The sequence below is a fragment of the Manis pentadactyla genome, chromosome 14, assembly GCF_030020395.1.
Source record: "Manis pentadactyla isolate mManPen7 chromosome 14, mManPen7.hap1, whole genome shotgun sequence".
Classification (NCBI taxonomy): domain Eukaryota; kingdom Metazoa; phylum Chordata; class Mammalia; order Pholidota; family Manidae; genus Manis; species Manis pentadactyla.
This window is the reverse complement of record NC_080032.1, coordinates 5,184,390-5,206,885: the sequence shown is the minus strand read 5'-3', so window position 1 is coordinate 5,206,885 and position 22,496 is coordinate 5,184,390. Positions and strand designations below refer to the sequence as shown.

The following is a 22,496-nucleotide window of genomic DNA, read 5'->3' as shown; positions in this document are numbered from 1 at the left end:
ACTAACACCAATACTTTGGAAATCCCACTGAAAAATTGAAGAGGAGGGAGCATTTGTTAACTCATCTTATGAGGCTGACATTACCCTGACACCAAAGCCACTACAATCAAACAAAGCCACAGACCAGTATCCCTTACTGGTCTGGTGCAAAATACTGATGCAAAAACCCTCAAACAAAATACTAGCAAACTGAATTCAGCATAATGAAAGGATTACACGCCATGACCCAGTGGGATTTATTCCTGGAATGCAAGAATGGTTCAACATATAGATATTAATCAATGTAATACATAGTGGACCCTTGAGCAACACAAGTTTGAACTGAGTGGGTCCACTTACAGCTTTTCTTCAACAAATACATTTGGAAAAATTTTTGGAGATGGTGACAATTTGAAAAAAACATTCTCTGTAGCTTAGTTTCCTGTAAGAAGACTGTATAGTACATATAACATACAAAATATGTGTTACTCTGCTGTTCATGTTATTGGTAAGACTTCCCATCAACAGCAGGCTATTGGATTCAGAGCAGGACTTGGGATTTGGCAGTGATTCCATGGCTATGACACCAAAAGCACAGTCAACAAGAGAAAGAAATCGATTGGACTTCATCAAAACTAAAACCTTTTGTGCATCAAAGGACACTAACAGAATAAAAAGGCAACCCACCGCATGGGAGAAAATATTTGCAAAACACGTGTCTTACAAGATCTTATCTTACATCTTATTAACATGTCCAGAATGTACAGAAAACCCCCAACACTCACTCACAACCACAAAACATTAAATGGATGTGCTCAGAAGACCCTCCTGGCCACATACCTCAGTCTGAGATGAGCCGTGGGCCCTGGAATGCCGGTCTCAGAGGTGCAGGCTGAGGCTGGGCTTCTGCTCTCCACGTTCTGCACAGTGGGCCCTCAGGGAAGGTCTGTCGAGCAAAGGGAGGCATGCTGGCTCCATGGGGACTGTCGGCAGAAGATCTCACAGCTGTGGACTGTGGCAGTTAAAAGAGAAATCAGCTTTTCATTCCTGATTATAGTGAGCAAGTGTTTTATAGGAAATTTAGAAAATAAGGAAAATGTTGGAGAAGGGAAAAAATAGCATCTAGTCTTCTAAGCCAGAGATAGACCATAGCTAACATCCTGGCATGTTTCTTTTCAGTCCTTTTTATGCCTATTTAAACATAACAGATCATAACATCTCTATAATTTTGTGGTGTTCCCTCTGTTTCACAATATAATGTGATCATTTTCCTTCACTGTAAAAAATGTTTTTAGACTCTTTGCCAGCGGCATAATGTTCAACATGTAGATGTCCCTTATTTAATTATTCCCCCTACACTAGACATTAAGTTATGCATTTATTCATTTACTCATTGCTATTACAAATGATGCTGGTATGAATAGTTTAATGCTAAATTAGTCTTACTTCTATTGTCTTCTTAGGATAGGTTCCAAGAAATAGGATTCACTGTGTTAAAAAGCAGGAACATTTTGTCAAAAACTGGGAAGAATTTGAGATCTTACCTTATTTGCAAGCTGACAGGTTAGCCTACCTCAGTTACTGGCATGGATACTGGCAGAAGACATAACACTCCTGGGTCAGAGACAAACAAAAGAGTTTATTTATTACAGCCATCACAGCAGCGAGAGTAGGAGCATTTTCTTGCAGCATTTCCCAAGTCCTAATTCCCACAGGACCACACAAAGGCCAAGTGACTCCTGCACATGCAGTGGGTTGCATTAAGGAGAAAGGGAAAAAGAAAGAGGGGAGCTTAGAAAATTCAGCTCTTTATACTGCACAGTAAAGTGTGCCTGCCGCTTGCTCTAAAGGCTGACACTATCTCTGTCTCCCAAATTGCAAGAATACACCTGCACTTTGCTCCAGAGGAAGACCTGTCGTTATCTTCCAAGGCTGTTAGCTCTACAAACACACTTGAAAAGATAATCCAGGACAAAGGATTCAAGGTTTTAGCTTAAAAATCATGTAGAAATTTAACAGATGTGAGTGATCTGCAACAACAGCTTCCAACAACATCCACCCCTCATTTCGGCATCATCTTGACTTCTGGTAATTTCCCTATGAATATACCACTCTGTCAGTTGCTGATTAATTTGACCAACAGAGGCTGGACCAAATCAGTTTGATTTGTCTCACAGCATTTAATTAATTTCATCCCCAGGATTTCAAGAAGCAGAATGAGCCCAACCTGCAAATTAAGCTGAGTCCTGCCACCCAGGGTCCTTGACCCAACAGGCTGGAAAAATCCCATAAACTGTCAAGATCTGCCTTAGAATGCCAAGTGGCTTTCTCAAGCATTGACCTTTCTACTTGCCCTGGTCATTAATCCAGGTACTGCAAGTGAATTAGATACTTCCCTGTCTCTGCCTTGGCCCACAGGCAGGAAGTCTAGCCAAGTCTGTCATCTGTACTGACCCTGGCCAGCAAGCTGATGCTGACCTGCATCCCTGTGGGGCTGAGGTGGTACCATTGATCACCCTGAAGTCAGGGACAAATTTTGCATCACCTTTTCTAATCAGGTGATGAGCTACTGTCACTGGGATAACTGCACATGTCATGTGAGTGTACACATACATAACCACTCAGTTACTAGTCCAGAAAGCTCCCCTGAGTAGCTAAGACTAGCCCCATTTTAGCAAAATCTCCACAGTTGTCAGTGGGCTACATGATGAGGGCACACATGCCCATTAGAAGGTGTTACTTACAAACATTGGGGTCCCCATGTGGGACCTGAATCAGTTGGCACAGGTTGATGACACCTCCAGTGTGGCCCGTGCCCGCTGGTAGGCCTTCAGGCGCTCCATGTAGTTGGAATAATTGGTCTAATCCTTGTATTTGGCAGGACTGCTGGAGGGCATCAGATCAATCTGTCCTGTTTGCCATGCCACTGACTGGGTGTCATTTGGCTTCTCTGCAGAATGAGTGATCATCTGGGGGGTGGGGGCTGGGAAGACATCTGGCAGCACTGCAGGTGTTTTCCTGGGAGGTGCGGGAGCCGGGGTCGTTCCATGCATTCCCAGTAGACTTCTGATAAGGTTAGTAAAAGTGGTGATCAAACTGTGGCCAAAGCTGTCTGGTCAGGAAGAGGCAAACCCAGCAGTTCCGTTTAACATGCTTACAAGTTCGGAAGTGCTGCAGCAGGGAATTTTTGTTCCTAAGAAAGTCTCCAGAGGCAGTTCGGAAAGACACAGATCATTAGTGATTAATGCGCTTCCCTCCCTATCTCCGGGGATCTGAAGTGTTTCCTAGGTGCCAAAGTTGCTGCTCCCTCTCCAAAGTTGGTACAGCTAAATTCCAATAGCTAATCCCCCCACCCCAGTTATCCCTTTCTCAAACCCAAACCTTTTATTTGGAAGGGTCTGGTGTAAGAGGAACAAGGACATTTTTGTAAAATACACAGAGGCCCATTATGTTCCCCACTTTGTCCCGCGTGGGCGACCCTCGGGGGTGTCAGCAGGCAGTGCACTCACCCAAGTGGTCACTGTCCTGAAGATCTAAGAACCATGTCAGTCCAACAAGAGAGTCCAAGTGGCTGAACCGGTATCACATTTGACTCCCTGGGCCCCGTTGTAGCTCGGCTGTGCTGTGGGTGTGTCAACCAGCTGCGAGCCAGGGACAGGAGGAAGCGGCATGCCCCCAGATTGTCAAGTCTGAGTCCCCAGATTTCAGAATAGTTCCTTTCAAGCAGAAGTGGCCTTTCTAGAGACAGTGAGCAGAGGGCCTTATGAAAGCCTGTGGGCCGGGAGGGAGTGCGGGAAGCAGAGGCAGAGACCTTTCTGCGTTGGTTTGTGAGGACACGTTCCAGCATTGAACGATTCCAGGTGCCTGGGGACAGCAAGGAATGTGGAGGGTCCACTGCATACCTTGACTGCCCACCGTTTTGGAGTAGCTTTTGTGATAAAAAGTGCACCCTCATCAGACTGCAGATAGCCCGGAAAGCAAAAAAAATCACACAGATTAGTTTCAAGGGCCACAATGATGTGCCCAGGGTTGACTGGACTGGAACAGCAACTCCAAGACCTGAAAAAGTGTCCCCAGGAGTGAAGCGCCCCCCACTCAGCTATGATGGAGTTCATCTGCCATGAGCAGGCCAGGGTGCCCTGCGCAAGGTGACCCCCTGCTCTGCAAGGGAAATGGGCTGGCCTGGGGCAGGAGTCACTGCTCCAGCAGGCGGTGGCAGCCTCGGCATCAGAAACTGCCTTTCCCTCTGTGCGGCAGCAGATGTGTCACCACGCCCAGCACAGTGGTGAAGCCAGGTGGCAGTCTGGGTGCTGCCCGCTGCCCGATCATAGTTGGCCTCCTCAGAGGACAGGCTCTTGCCATGGGCATCTGCAGGACAGACAGGTGGATCACAGCCACAGTTTATTTCCATAGCTCATGGCCACAGAGAGGGTATCTTCAATCTGCCACTTTAAGGTTTTCCAAGTGGCAGTCCTGACTAGTCCATGGCAACAGCCAGAGTCAATAAAATGTACCAAGGTTCACCAAGTGGAGTATTGGCCCAGGGCTATGAGCGTGGCCTTGAGCTCTGCCTACTGGGCGGAGTGAGACTCACGTCCATTTTTGGCTCTTGGTAGTGCTGCTGGGATGAACAGCACCATAGCCCAGTGGGCACCATCATGTTTCAGCTTGGTCGACCCATCAGTGAACCAGGCACAGGCATTCTGGGGACACTGAGGTCACCATTCAGCCAGTGGTTTGTTTTGGTGGAATGGGAGGTATATTTTCCCCAAAGGATTAGCTGCCAGTTTTTTCATGCACAGCTGAGGTGTCCCTGGCCATTTCCATGTCACAGGCAAGGCTTCTATGGGTCAGGTGTTGAGTTTCAACAAGAGCCCAGTAGTGTACCTGGTCACTGTGTCTTGGATGTAGTACATTCAAGGGACACCTCCGGGGGCAATCTCCTTTCTTTGCTGGAGGCTCCAACCAACACAGTCATTGGTCACAGAGACTTATGTGGTTTAAAGGGGCCTTTAGAGTTGTGGGTCCCCAATGGACAGGCCATAGCTTGCTGGATGGCTTCCAATGCAGCCTGCTGGTTTGGGCCTTGCTCAAGGGTGCTGGTTTGCAGGTTAGCTGATATAAAGGGCCAAGTAGGATGCCCAAGTGTGGCAATACTCTCTCCAAAACCCAAAGATTCCAAGAAGGTGCCAGATGGAGGGATAAAGAAGGGATGGCAGCTTTTCCTTGGCTGTTAGAGGAATTGAGTGTTGTGACTCTGCCCACATAGTCCCCAGAAACTGAAATTGGTCAGGGTTGATCAGTCACCCCTGCTCATGGAGGTGTGAAAACACTACTGTCAAGATCTCTGAGGCTGAGGCTGAGGCTTGCTGTCAATAGGACACCACCTACATGTGGAAGTTTTGGGCATCAGAGGATAAAGGGACTCAGGCAAAATTCTGACCTACTGACAGAGGGCAAAGGGCAGGGGAGTTTAATCCCTTGGCCCTCAGAGAAGTGCTTGCAGCTCTTCCTAACTGGGAGAGTGCCCTCTGCGTTCATGGGCTGGAAGGACGATCATCAATTCATACTATACATTCAGATACAGGTGCAACAAAAACAATGCTTGGATTGGACCAAAGGGCTCCAGATATTTCACTTTTTCTCCCCTGCTGTGAAACGTACCTGAACCCCATTAGGTGAACTTGGAAACGCGCTCCCCACAGGCACTTGGAGGCACGGTGGCTTGGGCACTCATATCCAGCAGAGCCATAGAAGTCCGAGTGCCCCCATCCCTGAAGTTCCCCAGCATACTCAGGTGCATATGGCCTTTGGTTCCCCCTGAGAACAGGGAGACCTCAGCCCTGACCTCATTTCTCCTCAAAGCAGCTGATATCCAGGTAGAGAGGGAGCAAGGGATCAGGGACTGTGGGAGGAGAGAGTGGCTCCGTGCCACTCGCCTTGGCGTGTTCACCTTCAGCTTCCAGGGGCGTGCCAGCAGGTCGTGAGTCCTCAGCCCAGCCCCAGCCCCAGCCCCATGTCAGGTGGCAAGACCATCACTCCTGACACCACTTCCTTCAGCTTTGGGGATCCCCGCCTTCATCCAGTGGGGCTGCCCAAGTTTTGTCTTTGGCTGACGCCAACTAGATGTGAGCTGTGGTAACTTTTTCTGAAGAATCCAGCTTACTGTGGAACATTTGCTGGCCCCCGTGTCACAGTAACACTTGTTTTCACCCAGTTTTATCCTAAGGGCTAGGAAAGTGGTGCTGGGTGGCAGCGCTGACTGCAGGAACTTACCGGGATGTCTTGGGTCAGCTTCTCCCTCTCATCAGCTGCCTTCACAGGCATCGCAGACCCAGTTGGAGCCAGTAAGAGGCCGCACACTAGGCACTGCTTCATCTGTGGCTTTCTGTAGGAGTTTGTCTCAGGGGAATCCCTAGGTTGATCAAAGCTGTTTTTAAGCAGTCAAGGACCCAGTGCAAAACACCTCTGGGATCTTTTACCGTTGCCTCCTAGTGGAGTTAAGGTTGGCATGAGGGAATGCAGGAGAAGCTGAGCGGACAGCCATGCCGTGCCATTCCTCCTTAGCCTGCACTACACACCCCCACCCATCAGTGCCCAAGCAAACCAGCGCAGGTCTGTGAGCCCTGCCCACTTCCCACAGCTCTTGAATTTCTCGCCTCTCATACTCAGTGCAGGTGTACAGCTCTGTGGCTGTTTGAAAAGGGCCACGACCATCTGCCCACTCAAGACAAGACTTGCTGTTAGTTGTTACAATGCAGAAGATGTGAAGCTGACCCCGAGAGTGAAGGACGCCTTCTGCCCAAGGAGTTAACCACCAGGGCTCCGTCCAGGTAGCTGTCTTTGAACCTTGGACTAAGGGGACTGAGTCTGCAGCTCTTCACAATTCTTCATTAATAGGCAATAAAGTGAAGGACCGCATATCGCCTGATTACCATACAAGTTGGTCAGCAAGTTTGCTATTGATTCCCATGGACTTCCCATTAAATGCCTGCAAGGCCCTCATCCTTCTTCCAGAAAGCCATATCTCTGTCAGCATCCCACCCTTATTGCCCAAACTGTCAAGAACCATGAAGGGCCTTGTTTGCAAGTTGGCCTGCCACGTTTCATGGATGCTAGTAGAAGACGTGACAGTCATGGGTAGGAGCAAAGGACAATTTATGACAGCAATAGCAGTTGCCGGAGTACCAGAATTTTCTTGCAGATTCTCCAAGCCCCAGTTCCAAAAGGGGAGAGGGGACACTTGCACTTGCGGTGGGTTGCATTATAATAGAGAAACCCTGAGTTTAAAGAACCCAAGTCTGCTTGTCTTTTGCTCTTAACGAGACACTATCATGTGTTCCAAGACTATTTGCTATTCAAACATCCCTAAGATAGTTTGTAACGAAGGCAGCCAGTGTTTGTGCTCAGGAAACATGCAGAAATGCAGCCACCAGAGGAGAATTGCCTCACAATAGTACACTGCCAAATTACCCTATAAACACCATTTACCAGTTTACTCTCCTTCTCATCCTTGTAAGAGACCGTGTCTGCTGATTCTGCATGACATCAAAGATTCAAATGCAACCTCCCTTTTAATGACCTGTAGTTCTGAAAAGTACAGGAAAGCCACTAAAACAGGTGTTAAAGACCTACCAACCATTCATTCATGCACTTTATCGTACCTACCAGGTGTCAGGACTGGGGCTACAGCGGTGGAGACAGGTAGATGGGATGATGTGGTTGAGGAGTGTGGGGAAAGGGTGGAGTTGCTTCTTTCAAAGTGATGACATTGAGCAGAGCCCTGAGGGAGGGTACAGGGGGAGGAAACAGCAGGGCCAGCGGCCCAGGCAGGAAAGGACTTTGGCAGGTGGGAGACACCAAGAGGAGGCCAGCTTGGCTGCCTCAAGGGGCTGTTGTGAAGGTAGAATAAGATGTAGACATCAAGCCCTTGAAAATCAAGGGGCTCCAAACAGCTTGGGAAGACTAGCTCACCAGATCTTACAGGGTTTGGGGAAGCCCAGGATTTCACCAGAGGCTGGGAGAGATCCTTGGGAAGCAGTATTCAGGATGCATGTCAGAGCAGGCAGTCAGGGAGAGGCAGAGAGGATGGAGGCTGGGGGCAGAAAAGGGTGGAGAAGCCACTGGAGAGGCTGTTGTGCTGAGCCCCCGGGAGTCTCGGCCTGAGGTTTTTCCATGAACACTTAAGTCCCATGATGGTCCCACTGCCAGGCCCCTGGGGCCAGCAGCTCAGCAGGATAGCGTCTTCCTGGTTTTCTCAATTCTGTTCTGATGTGTGTTTCTCTGGGGCTGGGGCAGGTCAGATGGAGGCAAGTCAACAAGGAGAGCAGGGTCTGGGCACTTCCAGAGCATCGTGGTTATGTGCCAGGCTTTCTACCTGGAGGTAGGTCCTCCAGGGTCAGTGGCAGTCCATTTCTGGCTGCAGAACTCAGGTTGCTCCGGCCCTTGGCCTGGGCTTAGGGTCAGGAAAGCAGCAATGATGGGTTTGGATCTAACTATAGCTCGTTGACCTGGTCCAGTTGCTCCCCGCTGGCTGCAGTCTCCCCCTTGGATTAGACCAGTGGTTACCAAAATGCCAGCATATTTCATAGAATACTGCTGTTATGCAAAAACAAACGTGGCTAAGTAATTTGAGAAAACCCTAAATGAATGGGTCCCTTGCTGCAGAATTATACGGAGCCTTTTCTGCACATCTTAAATTGCCCAGTAGGGAGTGTTAACGTGCCGTGTTGGCCAAGCTGGCCTGACCAGGACCCTGTGACAACAGGACTTCTCACCACTGGTGTTCTGAAGGGCAGGCCTCAGGATACACGAGGCTACATGATCTCTGGGGATGGTTGCTAGCTCTGCTTTCAGATTAAAAAAATGGAACCACCCAACCTCCGGTGGCCTTGCCTCCTGGGGTTCATGCCCTGTGCACTCCCCTGTGTGTGCGGGACATACTGTTTCACTTCTAACAAATAGAATACCACAGAAATAACAGAATGTCACTTCTGAAATGAAAAGGTTGTGGCTTTCATCCTGGGCACTCGCGTTCAGTCTCTCTGTCATCACCACCCGTCAAGTCTGAGGACACCAAGCCTGCAGCCAGCAGCCCCATGAGTGGCTTGGGGGCAGATGCTCCAGCCAAGCCCTGAGGCGACTGCAGCCCCAGCTTGAGAAACCCTCGTGCAGCGCCGTGAGACCGAGCCACAGGCACCGGTCCAGCTGCCTCCTGCTCTCTGCTCTGGCCTGGCCTCTTGGCTCCCAGGGAGTCCTCAGCCTTCCCCCCACTATTCCCACCCTGCATTCTCCAGCCAGCCAGTTCCACTCACAGTCATCCCTCCTGTTTTACCACCTCTCTCGTTATGTCATTTTCTCTCATGATTGCACGCAGCGGCCACCCAGAGGCCCCCAACCAGTCTCTCCTGTGCCCGTTCTGACCATGATATAGTCATTCAGAGCAGGCCTCCTTCCTTGGTGGGCAGGAGGTTCGTGCTGCAGTGCCCAGGGGCCAGCGTGCACATGCTCCTGGTTAAACACACAGAGCACCTGCTGTTCCTTGCACTCTGGCGGGCTGCCCGTCCCCAGAGGGGCGACTCCCTGACGGAAGGTGCGCCTAGGGCAGTGCTCTCCAGTCTGCAGGAGTCCTAGACCTTGGTTAGAGCTCTTACTGACAGCACTCTGCAGTGGGGTGCTCGGCAGGGGCGGAGCAGTGCTTGGTCAGGATGGGGGACAGGCCGGAGACGAGACCCGCCCCACGAAGCCCGCTTGGCTCTCCGAGTGCCCTGTAGGACTGGGGGCGGGTGCGAGGCTGCCAGATAAAGCAGGGTTTCCAAACACTTTCCTTTTCAGAAGTACAATTCTTATCAAAAGAAATACTAGAAGAGCTCATCTGCTGGCAAAAAGGGAACTGCTGGTTGGGGGCGAAGGAGGCAGGGAGGGCTGGAGTCCTGCCCGGAGGGCTTCCCCCTGGATCCTCCTGTGGGCCCCACCGTCCCCTCAGACTCCATCCCCCAGACCCTCCTGCTGCTTGAGGCTGGGCTGTCCTCCATGCCCCCTCCAAGAACCGCAGTCAAGCTGGCTGGAGGCCCTTGCACCTGCCGGCCTAGGCCTTGCACAAAGTGGGTTCCAGGCAACTGGAATTCCAGTCCCAGCTAAAACCCAGAACAGTGTCAGGGACCTGGGTTCCCACGTGCTTATGCTGAGAACACAGGAAAACAAGAATTCACAAAGGCAGGTCAGGGCTCCCATCGCTTTGCAGTGAGAATAATGTTTATCGAGAATGGCTCATTACAAACAAAATATATTTAGGTATAAAATCTCTGCAATGCAAAAGATCCCTTTTGTCCCCATGTGGCTACAGTGAACAAAGCAAACTGTCCAGTGTGGCTCCAGGGGCTTCCCAGGCCCCCAGCATGTGGACAGCAGGTCATGGGTGCCATGTCCTGTGGGCAGGTCCTGATGTTAGGTTCTTTCTCAGGCCCCATTTCCCTGGCTTGTGCAAGAACACAGTGCAACACGGTTTGCCTCCTGCCTCCACGACCCTCCCCAGGTAGATGCACCATCTCAGACACAGGCAGCTTTTCCACTGATCTTCCAGATGGGTGGCCTGGCCTCTAACTTGTGACTTGCCCCAAGAAGCCATCCTCTGAGCCCAGGGACCGAGCATTTCTGATGTCCCATGATGGACTGAGGTGCTATAACCACTGTCTGTGGAGGCTGCTCCACACGACAGCTCCCAGCATGTGCACCACCTCACGCACACCCAGCCATCCTGAAAGCTTCTCTTCCTCTCATTGCTCTCCTCAATCTATCCATTTTCACCACAGTTTTACCCGGACCCCTCCCAAGGACACCCCAAACCCACAGCTGCCATGCACTGAACTCCTGGGAGTGGAACCAGAGCTTCCTGGATTTGGGGCCCCCCAGCATTAAGGCAAAGGAGACGAGACCAGTCTGAAGGCAGCACTAGGCTCTGACCCCAGGGGGCTGCCCAGCTAACAGTGCTTCCCGCTCATCTGAAGGCTGAGACTGGTATTGAGCGGGAATGCGGCCTGGTGGTCTGATGGCCCTCTCCTGCCCCTCAGAGCAGCCATGCTTTGGACACTGGAAGGTCAAGATGGGGCAGTGTGGCTGCTGGGGCAACCCACCTCTTTGCCAAGGCAGCCCATGACGGGTGTCTTCAGCCCCTTTGGGAATGACCCATTTCCCTTATTTCTTTAGGTGCAGACCTGGATTCAAGACTCCACCACTGTCCTGGGCCAGAGTCTATCTGTAAGGTGAGGGGCCCTGGCATTCAGCCTGCCAGCCACGGGTTCCCCCTTCTCCTGGAGAGAGAATTTGGGCTGGCTTACCTGCCCTGTGAAGAGAGGTGTCAGCGGTTCCAAAGTACCTGCAATCTCACTATTATTGTCTTACTTGAGGATGATTCTCACTCCCCAAAAGTGAAAACTTAAATCTCAAAAACAAACACCCACCACTGCCCCCCACTCCAAAAAAAAGGAAAAGCTCTAGTCCATGCTGCGTGTCGTGCTGCGTGATCCTGACAGGCACCAACCTTCTCTGTCAAGACAGAAGAGACCCAACAGTTTGTGCAAAAGATTCCGGTACGAACCCCAGGGTGGGTGGGAGGCCTCCAGCTGCCCTCACCACTGCTTCAGGAGCACAGCCCTAGCACCCCAGTACCCAGCCCCTTGAGGCATGGGGCCCCCCTACACTCAGAGGTCAGGCCCCGCTGTTGGAACTTTGGTGTCAGGAGGCCTTGTAGGTGGGGTGTCTTTGGGGTCCAGGCACCTGTTCTGAGCCCTTGGGGTCAGGTATCCCGGAGACAGGGCCCTGTCCATTTCCCTAAGGGCCCTCCACCCTCTGGAGCTGTAGTGCCTGTTGGGGGGCCTCAGAGTCCTTTCTGCCGGAGGCCTAGCCCTGCCCAGGGTTTGGAGGCCTTGCAACCAGCCACAGGAACTTGGGTCCACTGGGAGGTGGGAGGGGCAGTGGTATCCACCCGAGGGCACTGTGGCAGGTGGGAGTGGGGGGTGCGGTCTGCATCCCATCCAGGGGCGAGGATTGAGGACTCCCAGCAAGGCCTGAAGCAGTTCGCAGCCCCGGGGGATCAGGGCCGGCTACACAGTCTCCAACAGGTACTGTCCTGACAAGCGGCGTTGCCAGGGCTCCATCCCAAGTTCTGTGGGGAGATGAGCAGAGGCCTCCCCCACAGTCCTGGGTCTGCTTGCAGGCAACAGGGCACTCAAGGGGCCGCGTGTCCCCTAGGCACAGGCGGAGTCAGGCTCAGGATCCAGGAAGGTTCTGCTCAGACACTCTGGGGACACCACCACCAATCAGCAGGGGTGTGGGGTAAGCGGCATAATACACTTGGCAGGGGCGGACAAAGTGGGCATGTCACGGCCTCCCCAGGTCCCCCAGGGCACGTCACATGGGCCAAGGCTGCGTCGAACTCCAGCAGCCCAGGGCCTGGGCCAGGGCCTCCTGAGCGGGCCCGGCTGGGGCGGGGTGGCACTCCAGGGCCCGGACACACCGGGCTCCTGCTGTCAGCTGTCCAGGTAGACCAAGAGGATGTCCTCATCTGTGCCGTAGCTGGTTCTGGCCTCCTCGAAGTTACTGATGCTGGTGATGCACATTCCTGCAAGGGACAGAGTGGGCCAGCAGGCTGGGGGAACATGTGACTCGCCGGCACCCAGGGGAGTTGGGGGAGGTCTAATTATGTCACACCTGCCTGGCCCCCTTCACCACTCCAGTCTTACACCCCTAGAAAGCCTTCTTTGCCCATTTCAGCCTTTGTGAGCTCATTCTCTGATCCCTCCCAGTTTAGCAGATGGGAGAAAGTGAGGCCCAGAGAAGGGAAGACACATGCCTGAGACCTCACGGGGTAAGTCTGCAGTGCGTCAGGGCAGCCCTTCCCCATGCCCAGGGCAGAGAGCCCCGGATGGGCCTGAAGCCAGGCTGGGCCTGGGCAGACTTTCCCTTCCTGGCAAGTGTGCCCGCTGGCTGTCCTGGGAGGGCTGGGGTGGGGAAGGGGGCAAGAAACCACAGCAAGAGGTGGGGACACGGGGCCCTGGGCAGCAGCATGTGGCTGGTGGTATGGGAGGGAGAGGTGACCTGGCCTGGCGACGACCAGGTTGAAGAGGTGGGCACAGCCCCAGGTGTGTGGCTGGTCTGCTGCATGGCCAGAGGGGTGGCACAGACGCCAGGGGCCCAGAAGGAGCGCGGCTTCAGGAGAAGGTGGTGAGGGAGGTCGCTTGGCCACACCAGGTTGAGTGAGGAGTCACTGGGGGCAGGCATAGGGGACCACGTGTGCAGCCCACCCCATCCGTCCCCACCCGGCACTCACGGTCGGCATAAGCTGGGTTGTTGTAGAAGATGCAGCCGGTGGCCCGGTTGTAGCCACGCAGCACGATGAAGTGGCCCTGGTAGTCGGGGGTGCGGCAGAAGCAGTGGTGGCCGCTGGGGGCGAAGCAGCAGTACTTGACGGGGCTAGAGCAGAGGTCACAGTGCAGCACCCCCGAGTTCACCAGCACGATGGCCACATGGCCTTGCGCGAGGTGCTCCTGGATGTCCTGCACGCTCACCGTGCTGTGGGCGGGAGGAGGGTCAGCTGGTGCTGCTGGGCCCCATCCTCCACCGCTCAAGCGGACCCTGTGCCCTGTTCTCGTTCCCCTGCTCTGCGTGTCACAGAGCTTGGGAACAGGGCTCATCTTCCCTCTGCCCTGGGCTGCTTATAGGTGGGAACGTGCTGGTCATCACTGCGGCCCAGGCTCAGCCTAAGGCCAAGTGGCAGAGGGGCTCTGAGTGCACCCAAAGACAAGCCGGCCCCGTCAGGCCCTTCCTGGGGTGGCAAGGGGCCAGCCCCTGATGGGCCCCTGTCAGGGGCCAGTGGAGCAGCATATGGGAACCCACCTCCTGGCCTGATGAGTGAATCTTTTTGTTGAGCACCACCCCCCTTAATCCTTTACCCTAAATCATGTGTGGTTTACGTTGGAAATTGTCAGCCCGATTTAATTCCCAAAATCTGAGCCAAGCCCAGCTTTGCCAATTTCATAACCAAATGCTTCTTTGAAAGGGCTATTTTTCTTCTTTTCTAAGGCTCCTTGTGGCAGAGAGGGCTGCCCAGGAAGGGCTAGACGGTGGCACTCGCAGAGGAACCCCCGCCCAGCAGAGCCAGCCGCCCTGAGGCAGACCCCTCAGCACTACTCCAGCCGGTGCTCTGGAGGCAGCAGATCCTGCTGAGAAGCCAGAAAGGGAAGGGCAGGTGGGGGTGGGGGTCCCCTAAGCTGGGACTCCACCATCTTTACCGGCAGAGATGCTTGCCCACTCAGGGCCCTCATTCCTTCACAACCTCCTCGGGAGTGGTGGGGTCAGCACCACAGGGCCTGGCACAACTCCAGCCCACTGCCAGGTCACGTGACAGTTTGGTTTGCTGCCTCAGCCCAGGGAAACATGCCAGTTTCCCATTTGGTCTTTGAAATGCAGTAGCTGGCTGAGTTCCCAGTATATGTGCACAAGTGGGATTTCAGCTACAGTAGAAAATGGGCTCGGCTGGGAGAAAAAGCAGCGGGTTTCATGGGATAACTGGGTGTGGGAGCCCCAGGTCCAGGTCACAGCACTGCCGAGTTGCTGGGGTGACTGTGGGCGGCTCACGCTGTTTCTCCCATCCTGTGTCCTCACCTGAGGGACGGGGACAGCCCCGTCAAGCACCTCTAAATAAACATGTACTGACTCTCCTTCCGACATGGGATCATGTGGCTGAAGGATGAGCAGAGACTTTTCCCACCTGTTTTCCAAATTGCCTATCGTGTAGCTACATTGTTAAGAATGAAATCAGAAATCTGTAAAGAACAGGATGACCTGAGAAGAGGGGTGCGGGGGAGGCCGGCCAGGCCCTGAGCCAGCGGGCCTGAGCATGGCCCCCATAGCAAGCCTGGAGAAGAAAGTCACTCGTTTCCGGATAAGTCACTCCCAGGGTCTGCCTGAACCTGCCCCCATGCGTAGATGAGAAGTGGGAGTCACACGTAAGGTCACAGCAGTCCGAAGGGAGATCTGGGAGCCAGGCCTCCCCAGACAGCCTACACAACGGGCTGTCCCCTGCCACCCACCCATCACTGTGTATGTTCCTCGGGCTGTCATCTCTTCACTGGGGTTCCCACGTTCTGTCCCATAGGGCTGCTGGAGCCTGTCTGGCTTTCCTGTTCCTCCAGCCCCTGCTCAGGATCTACCCCAGGTGAGTTTTATATACAGTAGGTCCCCTCTTGTCCCCATTTTATGGAAGGAAAAACAGGCCCCAGTGTAGGAAGCTCCAGTTCTGCCAGACTCCAGATCTCTAGCTTTTCCACTGTGCCGTCCCAAGGCCTCTCCCACCGCAAGTACTTGGAAGACCAGGCACCCAGGAAGGACGGAGGGAGGCTCACCGTTTCTCCACCAGGACCTTGCAGGCCTTGGCTTGTGCAAATAGCTGGTTCACCCGGGTCTCCTCTGTGTCAAAGTGCTTCCTGTAGAAGGACTAAAGAGAGAAGGCAGCCTGGAGGGGCTGCTTGTCCTGCCTGCCCTCGCCCCATGGGGATGAAGTGAAGAGCGTATTATGGGGTTAGAGACGGCAGGAGGGTGAAGAAACCAGCCTGCTGACGGAGGTGGCATAGGCAGCATGCCTGGACAGAAAGCTGTGTCTGTCTAGAGGCGGCAGGTGGCTGGCTGCAGGGCACAGGGCCACACAGGGGCATGAGGACGATACTGCTCAGGAGACGGCGGGGTGGGGGGTCGGCTGGGCTCGGCTCGCCTCCCCAGGCCAGGTCAGTCGTCTCTGGGCTCGGGCACCACAGCAGGCGTCTGTAGTGAATGAGCCAAGGAGGCAGCTGAGGCCACCTACATGCCCAGCAGCCCCTCGGCTTAGCCAGGGGAGGTCCACGGAACACGCTTTGGTACAAGGCCTTTAGGGGAACAGAGACCCTTCTCCTGGGCCCTTTCCTCTGCCCTGTGGCATGGTAACCAAGTCAGATCCATAAGCCTCCTTTCCCTTGCCTAGAAGATTCAAAGGACAGTTAGGTTGACCAGCACTGACCACCATGTGACAACCCTCTTGCCAACAAGGCCAGCCGCGACTCTGCTCTGCCATGTTTCAGAGCCTAGGGTGAGATCTGCCTGGGCAGCAGGTGGGACTGGCTCTAACTGTTGGGTGAGTGGGGGCTGAGGGGTCAGGGGAACCCACTAGTGTGTTGGTGAGGCTACGTCAGCATTCTTTTCAAAAGGAAAAAGAGGAAAGATGGTATTTCATTTTTTCTTCCAGAACATCAATTACCCAGCTTGGAGCTGGTTGTCCCATGAAAAGGAAGAAAATGGGAAAGTAATGGCTGGACAAGGTCAGAGGCCCTGACCCTGCCTTGTGCTCAGCGATGGCAGGGAAGGACAGGAAGGGAGGCCGAGAGGCTCCTCTACACAGGGTCAAGCGCTATTAAAGGTAGGTGGCTGGGGTCTCTGGGGCAGGGGTGCCAAGGGAACCAGCTTACCACTCAGATCCTCTGGGCAGGCTGGACCTCAAGGTCACCTAGTCTGCTGGCTCACAGGTCCTGCCCACAGGGTATCTGATGCTTCTCCCTGGTCTCTGCACACCTGTGTGCGTGCTCAGGTGTCCATGCACCCTCACCCAATGACTGGACCTGGCTGAAGGCCTGGTGGCCAGCTGCTCACCTGGTTCTTATAGCCCTTGTCGACACCCAGGGTCTGGGTGCAGAAGCGGTGCCTCACGCCGAAGTGGCGCATCAGGTAGGCCAGGTCAATGGTCCAGATGCTCCGGGTCAGCTGCAGCTCCTGCAGGGCGCTCTCAAACTCACTGTCGTTCAGCTGGCCCAGGTACCTGTGGGCAGACGGTTTGCTGAGGTCATCCTGTCCTCAGGGGAAAGCTGGCCTGGATCAACCTCCTCCCAAGGGCCTGCCAGCTACTGACAAAGCTCCTGCTCTCTAAGAAGTCTCCGTCCTTTGTCTTGAAATCCTGCGTTCTACCCACGCTACCCAAGCACAACCTGAAGTGGTCTCGGGCACTGTGCCAGCCAGGTTGTCAGGGGCCTGGATTCTGTTTTGCATGTCTCTGGCAGGCTGTGTGACTTTGGGCAAGTTGCTGCCTTCTCTGGCCTCAATAGCTTCATCTCTAGGATGAGGTGCTTGGACCACATCAGTAATTTTCCAAGTTTTAGGCACAGAACCCTATCTTGCCAGGAATTCAGGATATAAAACAGGTAAAGGAGAGGCTGCTCTGGGGTTCCAGGCAGTTGCCTGAAAATTCCCCAACAAGGAGACGGCTATGTTCTCTTCATGCTCTGGTGGTTAAGGTTCCAGTGACATTCATGCAGCCTCAGCTCAGCGATCGGCTCCTGGTGACTCAGTTTTCCAGAGGCCCAAGGCCGGAGGATGGAGTGGAAGTGGGTTCACTCTGTGGGCCAGGCCTGGGCCCTTGGGACTCTCCTGGCCATCTTCAGAGCCTCCAGGCACTCCCAGAGGAGACACCCAGACAGCCTGGTCCACCCTTTGCTTGCTTTTGCTGATGCAACCAAGCTCAGATGGAGGCTGGGCCCCCTGCAGTCCCCAACCAAGGACAGCCACGTGGAGGGTGAATCCCACCCGGGTCTCTCCTTGCATCTCCCCACAACCAGAGCAGATGGTATGGCTGGGGAGGACCTAGGCCTGCCCACTCACCGCAGCACCATCCTGGAGCAGGCCAGGCCACAGTCCCAGTGGTAAAGCTGCTGGATGATGGGCACAGGCAGCTGTACAAAGTCCCCTGCATGGAAACACAGGGCAGTCACAGACCCTTGTCCTAATTTCTGCCACTACCACCCCCACTGGAGCCACTAGCACAGGCTCCTGCCTAGATCCTGCAGGGGCTGTTCAGAGGTTGGCCCACAGCCTTTCAGCGCCCCCACCCCATCCATTTTCCTTACAACAGCAGCAATCTCATAGTCAGGGAAGGGCAGCCCGACACAAAGTCCTCCAATGGGTTGCTTCCCTTATCTCGTAGGACAATGCTTCATGGCTGCTGCCCCAGCATCCTCTGCCTCCCCGCCTCCCCTTGTCCTCCTCAGGCTGCCCTCCAGGCAGAATCCTCACTTGTCATGATCCCTTATGCTCCAGGGCCTTTGCACACCTGCTCCTTCTGCCTGGACTCTCCTGGCCTCCCAAGTGCCTAAGCTAACTCCTATCTGTGGGTATCACTTCCCCACGACGCTGTCATGCCTGGGCCTCTCTCTGAGTCCCCTCTTTGGCAAGAGCTCCGAGGAGGCAGGGATGGGGCTGGCACATGGGAGGCACTCAGCAGATATTCATGTCTGAATTCACAAGGTCCCTGAAGGTTTGCCTGACTCCAAAGTCCCCAGGGCCACCGAAGTATGAAGACCATGGTTAGGAGGAAGGGACTGTCATGTATTCTGGGCACGTGGGATGCTACCCTGGGTGACCTCTCAGTATGTTCTTCCCAAGCAGTGAGGTGGAACAGAAAGGGCTGACCTGGGTGGTCTAGCCACAGCTCTGTCACTGGCTGGCAGTGGGCTGAGCAACTGACTTCCTGCTGTACTGAGTCTGGCTGTCTCAAAGTGGGGGACTTTGGTCTGATTGATTTCAATCAACAGATATTTCCCAAGACCCTAGTAAGCGCGTGGCATTTGAGCCAGCAATACAGTGGTGAGTGACATAAGCCTGTCCTGGTGGACAGCAAAAACAAGCAAACGTAAGAGAAGAATAGGGTTAGGTGGGGAGAATGGTGGGAGTGTGCCTCAGAATGGGGCAGGGAGTGTCAGAGAGAGCAAGACAGAGAGGGAAGAGCACGCATTGAGGCCCTGAGTGGAGTCAGGCTGGCATGAGGCCTACACCCATTCAGCTTGTGAAAACCCACCCACATTGTTTCCTCATCTCAGGGTTTGCTGGGGCCTCTCCTGAACCTGCATCTAGCCTGTGCAGAGCTGCCCCAGGAGCCTGCCTGCCATGCCAGCCCCAGCTGCCAGTGCCTGCACTGACTGGAAGGCAGCTCGTTGGTCCTGGAGTCCACCCTGGCATTTTGACCTGCCAGCCTTATCTGAGCAGTCTCTTGCTGGAGCAGGTCCCAAGCTCCTACTCTCCTAGGTCTAAACACTCCCCAGCCTCCCCAGGCCCGGCTCAGATGCCACCACTTGCAGGGCACCACTTGCAGGGCCTTTCCCTGATCCCAGGCTGGCCACACCCTTTCTGTCACCTGCACTCCTCAGGCCCAATTTCATGCTTTGGCTCAAAGGAGGGATCGTTGCATTGAGCTGGTCTGGGACCTACTGGGCTGCTGTATGCTCCCAGAAGGCAGGAGCCTGAGACTGCTCCTTTGCTGCCCCTCTCTCCCCCCTGCTCCTCACCTAGGGAGGCATGCAGCAGGGCCCACGCAAGGCGGGATGGCACGGACCCATATAGGCCACCTGCTGGCTGAGTCACCTGGGGAGGTGTACCTGACCCCTCCGTCTGCTTCTGCCTCTATGAAACAGATGCCACAGATGCCAGCCGCAGACTGTTGTGTAAACTCAGGGTAAGAGCATATGTAAAGCTGTTCATAGGTGCTGACGTGAACCCTACCCTCCACCCAGTTTGGGGATTGGGGCCAGGCTAAGGCTTTTGTTCCCTCCTTGCCCTGACCCTAGTTGCCTATAAAAGGAACCTAGGACATGGTTCAAAGCCTTTGCACATTTGCCTCCTCCCACTGTCGTGGATTCAGTCCTGAGGGCTTAGTCCTGCCCAGCTTCCGCCTGTCCTCTGACCCAAAGTCCGCCCCCAGCTCCTTTCCCATCTCTGTGCACAGCAATCAGAGGGATCCCATCCAGTCTCCCCCTGCTCTTAGAATAAACATCTTCCCCCTCACCATGGCCTGCTGGGCGCCCCCCAGCCCAGGCCCCTCCAGCCTTGCCTAGGCCCTCACCCCATTCCAATTACCCTGGGAACCCATCAGGCCTTTGCACACGAAGCTGTCCCTTCCTGGAACTCTCTTTCCCCTGCAGTTCTCAAGGCTGCTCCCATTTGATTTGTATCCCCGGTTAAAGTATCCTCCTCTGAGGGGCTTTTTCTGACTGTGCCCACAGGGGGAAGGGACCCTCCTTCCCAGCATCCAGTTTGTTTCCTTTGCAGTACTAAGCAAAGAAATTAGGAAAATAAGCATAAAGCAGCTGTATCTCCTCAGCAGACTGTAAGCCTCCCGAGGGCAGAGAATTTGCTAATCCTGTTCACAGTCATTCCTGTTGCCCAGTGTCTGACACTCAGTAGTAACTCGATAAACCTTTGTTAGAAGAAATGAACTTACTAAGCACACACTGTGTGCCAGGCTCCTGGGAAAGCTAGGGATTCATATTCTACCATAATTCCCCACAGCAGGCTGAGCAGAGGGAGAGCTCTGTGCAGGGTGTTGTCTCCTCATGGTGGTGTGCCTCCCTTTTCCAGAACCCTTCCCTGTGGCCATAAACTGCCTTTTTGTTTCTCTCTCATGGGCTGTTTACTCCCCAGCCTTTGAGCTTGCATAACCTTTAGTCTGGAATGTTGTCTTCTATCTCTGAATATCCAAATGTTCTGGTCTCTTTTCCTCTCTGACCCCCTCAATATGGAGTATCTGAGGCAGTATTATCTTCCCCACTGATGGATGGAGAATTCCTCAGTGGCTGCCAATGGGGTAGCGTTCACTCCCTCCCAGCCCTTGGACCAGAGCAGGCACTCAGCTAGGCTTGGTGAAGGGAAGGCATTTCACCAAAAAGACCTTATCCCTTGAGATGCCCAGGCCTACTTGTCACCACAATGCCCCCTCCCCCAGGCTTCCAGACCACAGCCCTTGGGTCACAGCTTCTTACTCTGTGCCTGGGCTCTGACACCAGCTAACGGGGCCACCTTTGGTCAGGCTTTGACTCTGTGCCTTCCCTTCTGTCCAGCTGTTCTTCAGGGTCTCCGGGCCCTCCTCTGCTTGCCCTGATCCCTAGAACCCCTTGATCCTGAAGCCCTGCACGGCTAAATCCCCAGTCTTGGTATGGGCAGCTAAATCCCCAGTCTTGGTATGGGCAGGCCAGCCCTTAGGGATCCAGATACAGTGCTGTTGGGGGTGATAAGGATAGGCGAGGCCTTCTAAGCCCAAAGCTGCTGCCAGATGTTGATGCCTGGAGCCAAGGGGCTGTCCCACCTGAGAGGTAGGGTTTGCCTGGAAGGCCCTGTCCTGGCTTTCACTGGGCAGCTGTGGCCAAAGAAGGAAGGGAGGCCATGGATACGTAACCCTCTCAGTCTCAGTCCGCTCCATCTGCAAAAGTTCAACAAGTGTAACCTACTTCAGGAGGTCCTTGTGAGGGTTAAGAAGGCACTGCACATAAACAATTCAGCACGGTTCCAGCGCAGAGCAAGCCCTGTGAATGTGAACCATTACTCTACTGAGACAGGAAAGGCAAGGATCTGGTCCAAGATTAGAGTTATATAACTGGAGGAGTAGGGTGCAAATCCCAGAAGAGCACCAGGCCCTACTCTTTGCTGCAAACACAGCAGACCATCCCCTGGGTATGACACCAGGGTCCCACGGATGTCTTAGGATCAGGGTACCACAGGGTCTTGGCCTTTGCCATGAGTTGGTACCTCACTTTAGAGTTTACTAGCACTTTCTTTTTCTCATCAACCCTGTGCCTTAAGCAGAAAGGAGTCACTATTTTCCCTCTCCCTCACTTAGAAAAACAAACTGAGGTCCACAGCACTGAACTGTCAGTCTTGGTTTCCTCCCCAAAGGAACTCAGGGCGCCTTGGGTCAGAAGCCACTCTAAGGTGAAGAACTGTAGCTAGACAAAATGCCAGGGGGAGCCCTCCCATTGCTCTGTGTTCTCAGCCAGTCCCCGCCCTTCTAGGCCTTATTCCTCCAGGTCCCCGAGGGGACGGGATCTTCCAAGACCGCTCCAGTAGGGCTTTTAGCTTCTGGAGAAGGTGCCACCCCTGCCTCACAACCAGGGCCCTCCCACTGGCCGCTGTTAGAGCTGACTGGGGTCCCAGCCCTGGGAGTATCAGGAAATACTAACTGACCGGGGTTGGGAGTGCGTGGCCAAGGTAGAAACGTACACCTGGCCAGGTTTCGCTCAAAGCTTTACGGCTCGACTGTGGCGGCAGTCGGCCCAAGGTCGTGCGGCCGGACCCTGCTCGGCGAGGGCGGAGTCCCTCTCGTTCCTGGGGTTGAGGGCTGGGCCCTGGGGGAGAGACTGACCGGGCTCTAGCAGCGACCCCGCTGCCTCCGCCTCCGTCCTCATGACCCGGGCAGCGCGGGGCGCCCATGACCCCGGCCTGGCTGCAGCTTCTGCTTCGGCTAGTGCTGGAGCGGGGCCGGCGCCTGTCGGGTTCCACCGCGGCCACCGCCAGCGCCGAAAGGAGAAGGAACCCGGGCAGCTGGGCCGCCCCAAGCCCCGCCCCGGCCCTTCCAGGCCTCGGACCCGGGGCTCCGCCCTGCCACAAGCCGCGCCCCCTACCGGATGTAAGCCCATCCCGGCCATTGGCAGTCTCGGCTTCTGGTGGCCCCGCCCCTT

At 54.4% G+C, this 22,496-nt stretch overlaps 1 protein-coding gene across 2 annotated transcripts; it reads right to left on the bottom strand.

Annotated features, from left to right (window-relative positions):
* Positions 1–10,199: 10,199 nt before the first annotated feature.
* GUCD1 (guanylyl cyclase domain containing 1) lies at positions 10,200–22,386 on the bottom strand. Of its 2 annotated transcripts, none has more exons than XM_057492061.1 (6): positions 22,181–22,386; positions 17,656–17,740; positions 16,654–16,819; positions 15,381–15,472; positions 13,307–13,548; positions 10,200–12,625 (listed from the first exon to the last, which is right to left on the bottom strand). In XM_057492061.1, exons 1-6 carry the CDS (start codon positions 22,221–22,223, stop codon positions 12,507–12,509), a joined length of 747 nt encoding a protein of 248 aa, XP_057348044.1. In that variant the 5' UTR covers positions 22,224–22,386; the 3' UTR covers positions 10,200–12,506. The 2 variants fall into 2 exon arrangements, with proteins under 2 accessions (XP_057348044.1, XP_057348045.1); XM_057492062.1 differs by having other exon boundaries at positions 10,200–12,598; positions 22,181–22,383.
* Between the last annotated feature and the right edge of the window lie 110 nt (positions 22,387–22,496).

Bases quoted from the DNA above. Each gene is read 5' to 3' on its own strand.
- GUCD1 (XM_057492061.1), bottom strand. From the start codon at position 22,223: ATGAGGACGGAGGCGGAGGCAGCGGGGTCGCTGCTAGAGCCCG. The intron at 16,820-17,655 runs GTGAGTGGGCAG...GTCTGCCCACAG, and splicing joins TGCTCCAGGATGGTGCTGCG to GTACCTGGGCCAGCTGAACG. The intron at 15,473-16,653 runs GTGAGCAGCTGG...TTCTCTCTTTAG, and splicing joins ACAAGGGCTATAAGAACCAG to TCCTTCTACAGGAAGCACTT.